This window comes from Beta vulgaris, chromosome 3 (genome assembly GCF_026745355.1).
Source record: "Beta vulgaris subsp. vulgaris cultivar EL10 chromosome 3, EL10.2, whole genome shotgun sequence".
NCBI classification, from domain to species: Eukaryota; Viridiplantae; Streptophyta; class Magnoliopsida; order Caryophyllales; family Amaranthaceae; genus Beta; species Beta vulgaris.
In genome coordinates, this window is record NC_079204.1 from 47299278 (window position 1) to 47314324 (window position 15047).

General features: G+C 38.7%; 1 protein-coding gene across 2 annotated transcripts; it reads right to left on the reverse strand.

Moving 5' to 3' along the window:
- Positions 1-6244: 6244 nt before the first annotated feature.
- On the reverse strand, positions 6245-9474 carry LOC109134597 (uncharacterized). Of its 2 annotated transcripts, XR_002039433.3 has the most exons (5): positions 9002-9474; positions 7191-7450; positions 6988-7095; positions 6617-6910; positions 6245-6524 (listed from the first exon to the last, which is right to left on the reverse strand). XR_002039433.3 is itself a non-coding variant. In XM_048640689.2 (3 exons), the coding sequence occupies exons 1-3, from the start codon at positions 9329-9331 to the stop codon at positions 7187-7189; spliced, it is 519 nt and encodes a 172-aa protein (XP_048496646.1). In that variant the 5' UTR covers positions 9332-9474; the 3' UTR covers positions 7143-7186. The 2 variants fall into 2 exon arrangements, 1 of the variants encoding a protein (XP_048496646.1); XM_048640689.2 differs by lacking the exons at positions 6245-6524; positions 6617-6910; positions 6988-7095 and having other exon boundaries at positions 7143-7450; positions 9002-9076; positions 9152-9474.
- Positions 9475-15047: the final 5573 nt, after the last annotated feature.

Sequence of the window (15047 nt, forward strand, 5' to 3'; positions counted from 1 at the left end):
TTTCTCGCTTTAGCGTTGTCCTATTTTCAAAGGAAACTCTGCCGGATTTTCTGTAGAAATTCATGAGAATAGAGTCTGAGAATCAGAGCATAGTTATAATAGTTAATTTATTTGAATAGAGTTGGGAATTGAGTCCCACACTCTCCGATGTAATTCGGTGAGTGTGATGGTAATAGTTCGGGTTATCTCGACTAGAGCCTCTTTCGCTGTGCTTAATCTTTTATAAGCTGGTCGGGAGAATTCGGGCTGTTACAGCATCTAACATAAAGAGGATAGATGAATTGAGGGAGGGTATAGGCAAGGAAAATGAGAGTTGTTTAGGATACCCCTAGAGGCAGCATGATTACTTTCATCGTCTGGACAAATTGATTGCAATACTCATGAAATTAGTGCCCAAATGGAGGAATGATAGCTACATATGGAATGCGATAATGATCATAAAAGAACACTAACCTTTTATAATCAACTTTAGCCAAGCATTATCATAAGTTCAAATCTTATTTCATTATTTTTCTATTATCATAAGGTGAACTCTTCATCATTTTGCCCGGACGTAGCTCAACCCCCCTTACCCAAAGCAATCATTGTTTACAATATTTGGAAAAATTGTTTGGTTGTTAGTTCTTGAGCTTTGGGTTGACTAAGCAGCCTATTAATATATATCAAATTATTGTTCATATTCTTCATAATTGGATTCCTAAGTACATATTGATCTATTAACTTCTATCTCACTTATTTCATTTAGTGCCGGTTTCTTTTTCTTTTTGTCATCTTAGCCAGTAAAAGTATGTTCTTTTGGGATGTACATGTATGAATAGAATCATAAAAGATAATAAATCAATACAAATACTTAATAATAAAAGTCTGGAGTGGTTCTTAACCTATGTAATTAAGGTGATTGAATATGTCCCTAAGATATAAGGGTCCCAAAATATATTTGTTTTAATTGTTTGAAAAAAAAAGATAAAAGAAAAACATTTAAATCAGTAGTAAACATGTAAGAGAAGGAACATTCAGAACATTGGAATCCGCAAATTCACTACAATTTTATTATTTAAACTTTTGAAAATAGTGCTCATTAAACAGTTGTTAATACGAATCATATAATTTTTTGAACTACATATAAATGGCCTAATTTCAAAAAAGTGTTCATGACTCTTGTTGTGTTTGCCATATTTTTCCAACCCCTGATAAAAGTCATTAAAGATACTTGCCCCCAAAGTTAGTCATTAAAGATACATGCCCAGTAATCATGCATCTGTTTTTCCTTTTTTTTTTTTCTAGATACCTAATATCTTCTGTTATTATTATTATTATTATTATTATTATTATTACTATTATTATTATTATTATTATTATTATTATTATTAATATTAATATTAATTTTAATTGGAGTAGTTAGTTTGATTTAGAGGTTAAAAAAACTAGGTCTTTGTGGTAGGATGAATATGGTTGTTATTTTTGTAGTTTCGTTTAATTTAGTTTAGTTTTGGTTTAGTTTAGTTTAGTTTAGTTTAGTTTAGTTTAGTTTAGTTTAGTTTAGTTTGATAATTTATACTGATTTGAACTTTAAACTTTGTTATTGATTAATGAAGCTAGCGAGTGACGGAGTGTTGAGTTCCATTCCTATTTACAACCTTGATATTGGTATGTTATCGCTCATATTTAACTTTCTTTAATTTTATATTAGTAAATTGGTTTATATGTGTAAATTGGTTTATATGTGCAAATATGTATATATGTATCGTTGAATTAAGATTAGATGTCAAATGCTTTGTTGTTCAAAAACCTATGTATATATGCATCATCATATCATATGCCTTGATACTCGTTCAAGACTTACTCATTAGGAGTAAGTCTTGAATAGTCCCCGGTTTGGGACTGTTCTTAGATTTTTAATCTCACTTAGGTGGTGAATGTATATGTCTTTTTTTCGATTCATAGAGGAAAATCTTGGCCCGTCGTTTCCCTACCACTACAAGAAAATACATAATCAGCGATGGCTAAAAGCCGTCGTTGCTAACAAAAAAACCGTCGGTGAAACGAGCAACGACGGCTAGCCGTTGCTGATTGACGGACGTTGCATATTTGGACGTTGATTTAGGAATCAATGACGGGAAAGTTGTCGATGTTTCATCAACGATCGTTTCTACCCCATCACCGACTGCTACGGTTAGCCGTCTTTAATTTTGATACCACCAACGGTTTCAAGCGGTCGCTCGAACAGGGACTGCTTAAAGCCGTCGTTGCATCAACGACGTTTTAAAGCAGTCGTTGTTTTAGCGACGGCTGGAAACCGTGGCCGTTTTATAAAGTCGTCGTTATCTGTAAATTCTGTGGCAACATTACTTTCTTGCACAACGACCGTTTATCCGTCGTTGTTTGATGTTAGGCCGTCGTTATTATTTTTAATTACATTAAATAATATTATAATATTACATATTATAATTAAACTTGTACCTGCTCCTGCATAGCCTCTTTCTCATTTTATATTTTAAACAAAAAAAAAAATGCAATTTAAACATGAAATAGATTACATTTATGTACACACAAAACATCCCGATGTCGGGAAATTAAGTTGATGTCGGGTTCTACAAAAATATATATCAACAAATCTAGAAAGTAATAAGCTAGATGCCGATAAATATAGACACTAAATGTCTATAATTAGACAAACTACGTAGATTAATTATATGTACGCAAAATAGATCCCGGTGTCGGGAAATCAAGTAAAAGTCGAGTTGCAAAAAAATATACCTACACATCTAAAATCAAAGGTAGATATATGCCAATAAATATAGACATTAACTGCATATATATAGTTAGACTAAGTATGTAGAAACTATTAGTTAGTAATCTAGTTGCCAAACCAAACAACCTACACTGTCGCGGGTGTCTGTGTAGCACCAGTTAGGGGTGTTCATGGGTGTTAACCGTCCCGAAACAATATTTCGGTTCGGTAACCGGAAGTTTCGGTACGATCTTTTTGCGAACCGTAACTGTAACCGTTTAAACCGGTTACCGCCTAAGCGGTTAACCGTTTTTTCGGTACGGTTTTTCGGTTAACCATTAACCGTTGTTTAAGTTATACTATTATGTTTTACTTAATGTACATATATATTTTCAATTTTTTGTGCATATATTTTAATATTATATATACCCTAATATAAAATGTATTATAAAGTGGATAATAAATCAATTGTAAAACATAACTAACACTAAGAATTCACTTCATTTCCTAACTACAATATTTATATTAGTACTAGAGTTTCTAAATAATTACATACTTCCTCTAATTGTTGTAACTTAGCAACAAATATTAGGATGGATGTAATTGTTTGAAAATGTTTCACAACAATTAAATAGAGAAAAAAAGATTTCGGTATTTCGGTTAATCGTTTACTCAAAAATCATAACCGTAACCGTACCGTTTAACCGCTAATTTTTTCGGTTCAGTAACCGTACCGTTCAAACTTTTTTTGTCGGTACAGTAACCACCCATTTAGACCGGTTTTTCGGTATTGCGGTACGGTATTTCGATTTCGGTTTTTTATGAACACCCCTAGCACCAGTGCCACCACCAGACCCTGGGTCATCGTCTCGTCTGCGTTGTGGAGAAGGTCCTGTGTTGCAACCTGAGAACAAGTGGCCGAAATTAGACATGTTCCGCATCATTTCCTGCAGAAGGGCCCGATTTGACTCTTTCAGCCGTGCTGTGACCCTTGCCTCCACTTCTTCCATCCGTGCAGCGACCTTTGCCTCCACCTGTGCCTCAAGCTGAGAAAAAATGGACGGCTCATATGGGTGTGAAGAGCCATCTCCTCGCCCAGATTAAGAGTTGTAGTACAAAATGATCTCCCGAGCCCAACCCTTGCACTTTTCCTCTGTTCCTCCCACCAACTGTCTCCCAATACAACAGATCAAGGTTCGGTTATGACCCCTGAGTGGTAGAATTCTTGTTGTATGTCTCCTGCATTTGGTTAAATAATGTACTCATATTCACGCATTTTCAAACAATATGGTCTAAAATGAGCTAAATGACCTATATTTGGTTCTAACTTGCCTATATTTTGTAATTTCAATCAAAACTACAATCCAACACATTAAACTGAGTATATATATGATGTTTGATGTGTTTGTAACTCAAGCAAACTTAAAACTATCGGTTTTTTCACCAGGTACCCCTGTGGCTTTTCAAAATTCATGGGGTACCCCTGGTTTTAAAAAAATGCACAAGGTACCCTTATTATTTAAGTTAAATGCACCAAATGCCCTTAATGACTAACGGTGTTAAGTTTCCGTTAGTCATTAACCCTAATTAACCTAATTAATTATTTTAAATCCTAATTAAACCTTAATCCTAACCCTAATCTCAACACCTACCCCTAACCTTAATCCTAAATTCTAACCTAAACCCTAACCACCAATCCACCACCCCTCCCCCCACCCCACCAGACCCACCGTCCGACCACCACCTGCAGCTCCCCTCCCCTACCCCGCAGCCCCCCCACCTGTCAAACTCCCCCAACCCCAGCCCCGCCAGCAGCCCCACCCTCCCACCACTCCAGCTCCCCTCCCTTACTCCCGCACCCCCCCCACCTTATCAATTTCCGTCGAACTCCCCCTACCCCGTCAATTTCCGTGAAAGTCCCCTCCCCCATCTATCGATTTCCGTCGAACTCCCTCCCCCATCCCCATCGATTTCCGCGAACTCCCTCCCCATCCCCATCGATTTTCGCGAACTCCCTCCCCCATCCCCGTCGATTTTCGCGAACTCCGTCCCCACCCCCGTCGAATTCCGCGAACTCCGATTTCCGTCAAAGTCCCCCGCCCCCTGTCGATTTCCGTCAAAATCCTCCAGTTGCTGTTTCACGGCGAGATGAGAGAAGGGAATAAGGGTGGCTACGAGGGTGGGTGGGCTACGGGGTGCAGGGGAGGGGTTGCGGCAGGTGTGGGAAGGGTTGCGGTAGGTGCGAGAGGAGGAGGTGGCGAGGAGGGTGGCAACGGGGGTGGGGGAGGGAGGCTACGGGGGGTGGAGGAAGGGGTGGGGTGTGGAAAGGGGTGGTTGGGTGATTAGAGTTAGGGTTTAAGGTGGGGGTTAGGGTTACTTTTAGGGTTTGGGGATTAGAATTAGAGGGGTTAATTAGGTTAAAGGGGTTAATTAGGGTTAATGACTAACGGAAACTTAACACTGTTAGTCATTAAGGGCATTTGGTGCATTTAACTTAAATAATAAGGGTTCCTTGTGCATTTTTTTAAAACCAGGGGTACCCCATGAATTTTGTTAAAGTACAGGGGTACCTGGTGAAAAAACCGTAAAACTATTCATTTTCATGCATTTTCAAGCAATATGGCCTAAAATAAGCTAAATGACCTATATTTGGTTCTAACTTGCCTATATTTTGTAATTTCAATAAAAAAAATACAATCCAACACATTAAACTAAGTATATATGTGATGTTTGATGTGTTTGTAACTCAAGCAAACTTAAAACTATTCACTTTCTTAGCAAAATGGCCTAAAATGGCTTAAAATGAGCTAAATGACCTATGTTTGGTTCTAACTTGCCTATATTTTGTAATTTCAATCAAAACTACAATCCAACATATTAAACTAAGTATATATATGATGTTTGATGTTTTTGTAACTCAATCAAACTTAAAACTATTCATTTTCACGCATTTTCAAGCAATATGGCCTAAAATGAGCTAAATGACCTATATTTGGTTCTAACTTGCCTATATTTTGTAATTTCAATAAAAAAATACAATCCAACACATTAAACTAAGTATATATGTGATGTTTGATGTGTTTGTAACTCAAGCAAACTTAAAACTATTCACTTTCTTAGCAAAATGGCCTAAAATGGCTTAAAATGAGCTAAATGACCTATGTTTGGTTCTAACTTGCCTATATTTTGTAATTTCAATCAAAACTACAATCCAACACATTAAACTAAGTATATATATGATGTTTGATGTTTTTGTAACTCAATCAAACTTAAAACTATTCATTTTCACGCATTTTCAAGCAATATGGCCTAAAATGAGCTAAATGACCTATATTTGGTTCTAACTTGCCTATTTTTTGTAATTTCAGTCAAAACTACAATCGAACACATTAAACTAAGTATATATATGGCGTTTGATGTGTTTGTAACTCAAGCAAACTTAAAACTATTTATTTTCACGCATTTTCAAGCAGTATGGCCTAAAATGAGCTAAATGATCTATATTTGGTTCTAACTTGCCTATATTTTGTAATTTCAATCAAAACTATAATCCAACACATTAAACTAAGTATATATATGATGTTTGATGTGTTTATAACTCAATAAAACTTAAAACTATTCATTTTCATAGCAAAATGGCCTAAAATGGCTTAAATATATGTTTAAAAGTATGTATCGAGATTTGCTTTGCTTTTTTGTTTGCTGCAATTTCTCCTTTTCCAGGAACAGTATTAAAGTGAGTCTTCAAGAACAACTGAGGAATGGTAGGGAGTACTCCTCCTCTAGTCTTTGCCTGTACACATTGTTGAATAAATGCTTTAGTTTTTACTTATACCGAAAAAATCATGAACTTTAAACTAAGTAGTAGATATGAAACATTTTTACCATCTTCCTAGCATGCTGTGCCGCCGAGATAGAACCCTGAAAGTGTGACGACTCAATTGGATTAGAGAGGGAGCCACCAATTCGGTTTTTCTTTGCATTGTCAAATTTTTCGAGGAACGCGGGGTCTTGACTTTTCTTTTTCATAGCTTCGTAGATGGTTTCCCCCAACCATTTTGGCCTTTCTTTGGCTTCATTAAGCACCCAATATCACATGTCTCTCAGACGATATGCAGCTTTCATCTTGTACGATTTCCTCACTTGGTCATCTAATTCAGGAGCCCATTCATAAAGACCCTTTAACCAAACATTAACCAAGTTATCAATAAACTAATATAATCAATTTCATTCTTCATAATTCGATTCATACATACCGTGAATGAGTTCCACCAATGCGTTCTTGTGGCATCATCTACCTCAATGTAGTTGAACTAAGGTTTTCGAAAATGGCTCTGGAAAATATCAGTGATGGACCCACTAACCTTGTTATCATCAAACATGAATTGAAAACAATCATGTGAATGTCAGTATCATTTTATATAAATATCATGAACCATATATTAACTTAGAAACTTACCACAATCCAGTAGGGCTTAAAACCTTTTTTGGTGCACGGTTTGACCCTTCACCTTCCTCCCCATGAATTTTCGGCGTCTCCGGTACGTGGTTACCAAAGTTACGTGCCTGTGAATCATCTCCTTCCGTCTCTGAGATGTGGTTCTGGCTTTCTGGTGCTCCTGGTGACTCAAAAAGCTCCATTGGAATCAAATTCCCACGACCTTGGCTTTCACCTATGCCATCTCGACCTCCGCGGCCCTTAGGATTAGACATGATTACCTATAAAAGACAACAAATATATAAATCATGGTGGATATGATTAATCTTTATTTTAGCATCATTACAAAATATCGTCTAACATCAAAGTGAAGAAAAGTCTAGCATCATTACAAAATAACAAGTAATCTTCAACATATCATTACAAAAGTCACAGATTTTAATATAAATATTGTCTTTAATACAAGATATGATATACTAAAACAAATCAAAGTGAATTCCCATCATCACTTAGTTCATCATCACTATCGCTATCCCAAAAACCATCATCATCATCATCATAATAATACAGAGATAATCGTACCGAAAAGATAGAGGTTGAATGGTCCGGTAACTGAACCGTTAAAAATAACTTTCTAAATAACCAAATAGTTCTCAAAATAAATAAAAAATAAAGTCTCCCAAGTTATTTTAGGTCATCTATAAAAATCAATAAAGAAAAGATAAACAGAAGAAATGCCAATAGAGCAAAAAGAAGCAATATGAATCTAAGGTGATCTAAATCCTTGACCTATTTGTCAATCAGTGTATTTTAATGCAAGTCCAACTACCATGCATTAGAGCACCTACTTGTTTATAGAATAAGTTTCATCCGGAAACCATGATATTTTAGATTCAAGTATGAAATTTGTTGCTCTTATTTCACATATTCAAACTACCTTGTTCTTGAATTCCCACATACACTTGGATTCTCATACTGCGATACACGTGCATACTCATTTTCGTGCAAGATTATGATTCTACAAACTAAAATATCTTTGGAAAATATTTGCAAGAAACTAATTACATTTCTTTCTCAAAGCTTTTGCTATACAATCTCATATAAGATTATACATAGTCATATACAGATGAATCACCTAGACTTCTCAACTAATAAAAGAATGCAAGAATTCCATAATAATTACAATTCAGACTACTATATATGTGCATGATTAAAACAACTTGCTTGCAAACTCATCTACACATCCTCCATTTCATCTTAATTTGTCAGCTAAATCTCTTAGTTCAGACAAACTCATTCCCAGATGCAAAGCCATCTTCATCTCAAAAACCTCCCCATTTTCTCTCTTCCCTAAATCACCCTCTTCCGAAGTAGACTCAACAGTCTCTTCTAAGAGCTTAAAAAATCCACCACGATTCCTGTACATCTCAAACACCATCCCTACTTGCCCACCATGCTCTATGGTGTTTACAACAGCTGCCATCGATCCAGCAATAACCGCGGCAACAAGGCCTGCCACTAGACCACCAAAAGCAGATCCAACGGCTGCCGCGCCGGTCAAAAGTGGGCCAGAGACAACCAACATTTTATTAAACTTCAATGCTTTATTCCCTATTGGCTACCAAATAGTGATAATCTAGAATTTACTAATATTACATGTTGAAATTAGGGTGTGAATTGTGATACACTATTGTAGCTGTATAAAACCCTTAAACACTCGCCGAAAATTCCAAGCAAAAAACAAAAACGGCCAAGACTCGCCGGAAAATCAAAGCAATTACAACAATAACAAGAACAAAACAACAACAAACAATTATTAAACAAGCAATTACCTGGACTGGCCTGGAAGAAGCACGGCAGAGGAAGTAATGCAGTTCGTTGCGCTGGCATAAGGTGGTTTGCGTCAACTATATCCAAATTAAAAAACCCAATTTTTAGGGTGACAAAAATAAAAAAAATAAACATTAAGCAGTAGATATTACTGCCGGCAGATGGTTTGTGTCGCCTCTCGCCGGTCTCCGGTTGCGGGAATTTCCTTCAATGCAGTTCAGTGGTGGTGGTACGTGTTTCGCCGGTTTCGCAAAGAGTAAACAGTTAAGTGAGAGGAAGTTTTGAGAAAATAGTCGCGTTTGAGTGTGAGTTTGAATTAAGTGGTAAAACATCAGCGACCGTTTATTCTAATCAGCGATGGTCCCATGCCGTCGCCGAAACCATAAGAATCTTAACCTTAAAATAATGAAGGCACCGACGACTTTATGCTGTCGTTGTATTAACGCGCGTTTAGAACCCTCGCTGATGCATTTGAAAGCCGTCGGTGGTTCCTACGGCTTGAAGCCGTCGCTATATTAAATAACAATGACTGTTTTAACAGCCGTCGCTGCGTAACCGTCATTGATTTGTCATTTTCTTGTAGTGTACTTTTTTTCTCTGGGTACATGGGTACATATGTAGATATAAGTAACTATATATCTACATCATGTACTTGGAGAACTGTAGGGAAATGTTGCTGGATTTTCCGTAGAATCGAAAAGAAGACGTACATTTACTAGTGAGATTAGACATCTAAGGATGGGTTAGGTTGGAGTGATAAAGACCCTTGGAAAGCATGCCTAATTTCATTAAATGTATTTCGTTCATATATAAACTCTAATCATGTAAGGAAGTTCGTTATTAACATGAGGTACTTGTTGCTTGTGTTTAATTAGAGGTCTGATAAAAATGAATCGTGCATGGATGTATGGTAGTCGTGACACGAGTGAATTCGTGGATGGGGTCTTGGAATTTTGTGATGCTGCATTAAGTCATCAGGCAACAACGAGAACTAAGGGGTTTTATTGTCCTTGTGTTTATTGTGGCAATGTGGGCATGGTTAGTAACATTGGTCGTTGAGGGAGTATATCTTTCGTTGTGGGTTTAGGCAAGACTACCATGTATGGGTTTGACACGGTGGGGAGGGTATGTATGATGGTGGGAATGCCGTTGTTAACGATGTGCATGAAAGAAATGAGTTTGATGTCATTGAGAATGACAAGAACCTCGAGGACGAATATGAGAATATTGAGGATGATGATGATGATGGGGACCATATCGAGGAAATGATGGAGGGGGTAGATGATCATGTTGGGAAACGACCTCGTATTTTGAGTGCATCGCTGAGGCGTCGAAAACTGTTGTATCCCGATTGTACGAGGTACACCAAGCTAACGGTCGTGATAACACTCTTTAACATCAAGATGAAAGCCGTTATAAGTGACTCAGCTTTCACTTCTTTGTTGTAAGCATTTGTTGATATGTTGTTGGACAACCATGAACTACCCAAGTCGAACTACTATGCGAAAAAACTGATGTGTCCCTTCGCTTTGGAGTACCAGAGGATACATGCTTGTCCAAACGATTGTGTGCTATATCGAAATGAATATGCAAATATGGATGAGTGTCCTCGATGTGGTGATAAGAAAGGGCCTCCAGCAAAGGTGATGTGGTATCTTTCGATTATACCACGATTCAAGCGCATGTTTTCAATCAAGAAAGATGCTAAGAACTTGGGGTGGAATGCAGACCGAATGAAAAAGGACGATTTTCTCAAACATCCAACTGATGGTCCTGAGTGGAAAGGTATCAATCCTCTGCATAAGACCTTTGGTGCCGAGGATAGGAATTTGAGGCTTGGCCTATGTACGGATGGGATGAACTCATTTGGCACTCTTAGTTCTCAACATAGTACATGGCTGGTTCTTCTAGTTATATACAACTTGCCTCCTTAGTTGTGCATGAAACGCAAGTACATCATGTTGTCTATTCTTATTTTAGGGCCGAAACAGCATGGAAACGACATAGATGTCTACCTCTAACCACTTGTTGATGATTTGAGAAAAATGTGGGATGAAGGAGTTTCTGTGTATGATGCACATGCTGATGAGGTATTCACATTGCGTGCCATGCTTTTATACACTCTTAATGACTTTCCTACTTATGGAACTTATCCGGGTACAAGAACAAAGGGAAGAAAGCATGCCCAATTTACATCGACGACATAGAATCTAAATACATTTCTACTTACCACAAAGAAGTTTATATGCGGACCCGAAGGTTCCTTCGACGCGACCATCCTTATCGTAATAAGAAGAAGGCATTCGATGGAACAATTGAGGGAGGGGTTATTCATAGGCCATTGACTGGTATTGAGGTTTTTGATCAGGTCAAGGGAATTGAAACGATATTCGGCAAAGGAGCGGGTGATGGTGATAAGGGACTTTGGAAAAAGGAGTATATTATGTGGAAACTTCCATATTGGAGGGAACAATAGGTTAGACATTGTCTGGACGTCATGTACATAGAGAAAAATGTATGTGACGCCATTCTGGGGACACTTATGAATATTCCACATAGACAAAGGATAGTAAAGGAGTGCCACTGTACCTGGAAAGTGAAGGGCTTCGACCAGAGCTATGGGCTCAAAAGAGGGACACTAAGAAAAGAAAGAAAAAAGAGAAAGTGTCTGACAAAGAAAAAAGGAAAGGGAAATAAAGAGGAAATTGAAGAAGGGTCGACTGCAAGAATTGAAGGAAAAGGAAAGAAAAAGCTGATTGATGATAATAGGAACTATTTGCCTCCGGCTTGCTACACTCTATCTAGAGATGAGAAACGGATTTTTTGCGAGTCTTTGTACAACATTAAGCCTCCATCAGGGTACTCATCGAACATGAAAAGATTTGTTACCTTAGACGATGGGTTGAAGCTATCGAGTATGAAGTCTCACGATTGTCATGTAATGATGCAAGTATTCTTACCGATTATAATTTTAGGGATATTGCCGAAACACATACCATAGCAGAGTTGTGTTCTTTTTTCAATACTATATGTAGCAAAACGTTACAATCGTCGAAGCATGATGCTATCCAGGCTGTGTGATAGAGACTTTGTGCAAGTTTGAGATGTATTTCCCACCTTCTTTCTTCGACATTATGGTCTATTTGGTTATATGTCTAGTTCGAGAGATTAAGCTATGTGGTCCAGTGTTTTTGAGGTGGTGTTATCCATGTGAGAGAAATATGGGCTTTTTGAAAGATAAAGTAAGGAATCCAGCGCAACCGGAAGGAAGTATTATTCAGGAGATTGTGAGTGAAGAGGTCGGTAATTTTGTGGCCGAGTTCTTAAGTAATGTTGATCCTATTGGACTTCCTACATCTCGACACGAGGGCAGACTCGAGGGTAAAGGTACACTTGGCTCCAAAATGATTGTACCTCATGTTGAAATGCGGATACAAGCACACTTATTTGTATTGCAGCATATGGTACAGGTCCATCCCTACTTGGATGTGCATATGGAGGAGTTGCGTGATAAGAATCCATGAAAAGGACTAGAGCATTGATGCAGTTCCATAATAAGACGTTTGTTGATTGGTTTCATAACCGATTAATGTGTAAAGTAGATTTCACTGTTTCAGAAACTCTTAAGTGGCTAGCATTTTGGTCCTCAAGAAGCTGTGCACTCCTATGAGGGTTATGATGTTAATGGATATATGTTTTGGACAGATCATCAGGATGAAAAATCAAGATCTTTGCAGAATCGTAGCGTTTCAGTAGAGGCATCATCTACACAGTATGCAAGTGCCAGAGACAAGTCTCCTATTGATGCTACATTGATATACTATGGGCGGGTTCAAGATATTTGGGAGCTTGACTACTCTGGTTTCACGGTCTGCTTATTTCGATGCAAGTGGGTTGATTATAACCGGCACTACATAAGAAAAGATGACCCTTGTGGATTTACTATTGTATACTTGGGTCGGTTGCGTGAAAGTGAAGAGCTATTCGTGCTTGCATCACAAGTTAAGCAAGTATTCTATGTAACTGACCCTTCTGATAACAAGTGGTCATGTCCCGGGAAAAAGAAGTATACTTGGAGTTGGTGATGTTGAGGATGAGGAGGAGTATGATGCTTTTGAAGACACCCTGCCTTTCACCATTCCCAATGCCGATGTCACTGATGTGGAGTTAGCGATAAATTACTTGCGTGCAGATCATGGGGAAGCGATAATGGTTGAAACTTCATAAGAAGGTGGCAAAACGCTCGACTACTCAATTTTAAATTCCGGATTTTGGCTTTTCAAGGTCACTTGACTTAATTTCTCACTTTTAGTTGCAAGTAGTGTCATGTTTAGTTCTTATTGGTATATATACATGTATTACAATGAACTAAACTCGCTTCACTGGTTGTGGGCCCCGATGTGGGTAAATGAATGTAATTTGGGCCGATTTAGACCTTTGAAGCTCAATTTCTTTAATATATCGCTTTTAGCCGCATGTAATGCCATGTAAAATTCTTATTAGTATCTATATATGTATTGCAATCAACTAAACTAGCTTCACATGTATTGAAACTCACTTTAGGTAAGTGGATGTCATTTTGGGCCGATTTCGGCTTTTCAAGCTCAATTTCTTTAATTTATCGCTTTTAGCCGCATGTAATGTCATATAAAGTTCTTACTAGTATCTATATATGTATTGCAATCAACTAAACTAGCTTCACATGTATTGAAGCCCACTTTGGGTAAGTGAATATCATTTTGGGCCGATTTCGGCTTTTCAAGCTCAAATTCTTTAATTTAATCGCTTTTAGTCGCATGTAATGTCATGTAAAGTTCTTATTAGTATCTATATATGTATTGCAATCAACTAAACTAGCTTCACATGTACTGAAACCCACTTTGGGTAAATGGATGTCATTTCGGGCCAATTTCAGCTTTTCAAGCTCAAATTCTTTAATTTATCGCTTGTACCCGCATGTAATGTCATGTCTAGTTCTTGTTAGTATCTATATATGTTTTGCAATTAACTAAACTAGCTTCACATGTATTGAAACCCACTTTGGGTAAGTGGATGTCATTTTGGGCCGATTTCGGCTTTTCAAGCTCAAATTCTTTAAATTATCGCTTTTAGTTGCATGTAATGTAATGACTAGTTCTTGTTAGTATCTATATCACCATTAGAGTTACGTAAAGTTGGGTAACATGATGGAAGAAACTGATTTGGGTAGATGAATGTCGTTTATGGCCTAATTATAGATTTTTGCGGGGGTGGGGGATTGTGCAAGGGGGGGGTGTGTGTGCATGTGGGTGGGCGGACTGTGCAAGGGGGTGGGGGGACTGTGCAGGGCAATGGTACTAGGGGGACTGTGCAGGGCAGTGGAGTGAGTGCAGTGGGGGGGATTGTGCAGGGCTGTGGGAGTGAGTGCAGTGGAGTGAAGGAAAAGTGCAGTGGAAGAGAATGCAGTGGGGGGACTGTGCAGGGCAGTAGGAGTGAGTGCAGTGGAGTGAGTCAGAGTGCAGTGCAGTGGGAGGGAGTGCAGTCGGGGGACTGTGCAGGGCAGTGGAGTGGGTGCAATGGGGGGACTGTGCAGGGCAGTTGAGTGAGTGCAATGGAATGAGGCAGTGAGTGCAGTGTAGGGGGCGGGAGTGTGGAGTGAGGGCAGTGGTGGCGTGAGTGAGGGCAGTGGTGGCGTGAGTGAGGGGGTTGGGAAGTGGTTGTGGCAGGGCAGTGGGAGGGGGTGGGGAGTGCAGGGAGGGGGAGGCAGTGAGTGCAGGCAGTGGGAGGGAGTGCAGGGAATGGCAGGTGGGTGAGGTGGGTGAGTGAGGGTGGGTGAGGGAGGGGGAGGCAGTGAGTGTAGGCAGTGGGAGTGAGTGTAGGCAGTGGGAGGCAGTGAAAGGGCAGTGGGGAGTGGCAGGTGGGTGAGGATAGTGGCAGGGAGGGGGCAGTAGGTAGTGGCAGGTGGGGTGGGGATTGTGGGGGGGGGGGGGGAGGGATGCACGTTTCTTAAAAAGCTCCACATGTTCTTGTTTTATCTTTCACGTTTATAATTTCTTTCATGTTTTTGTT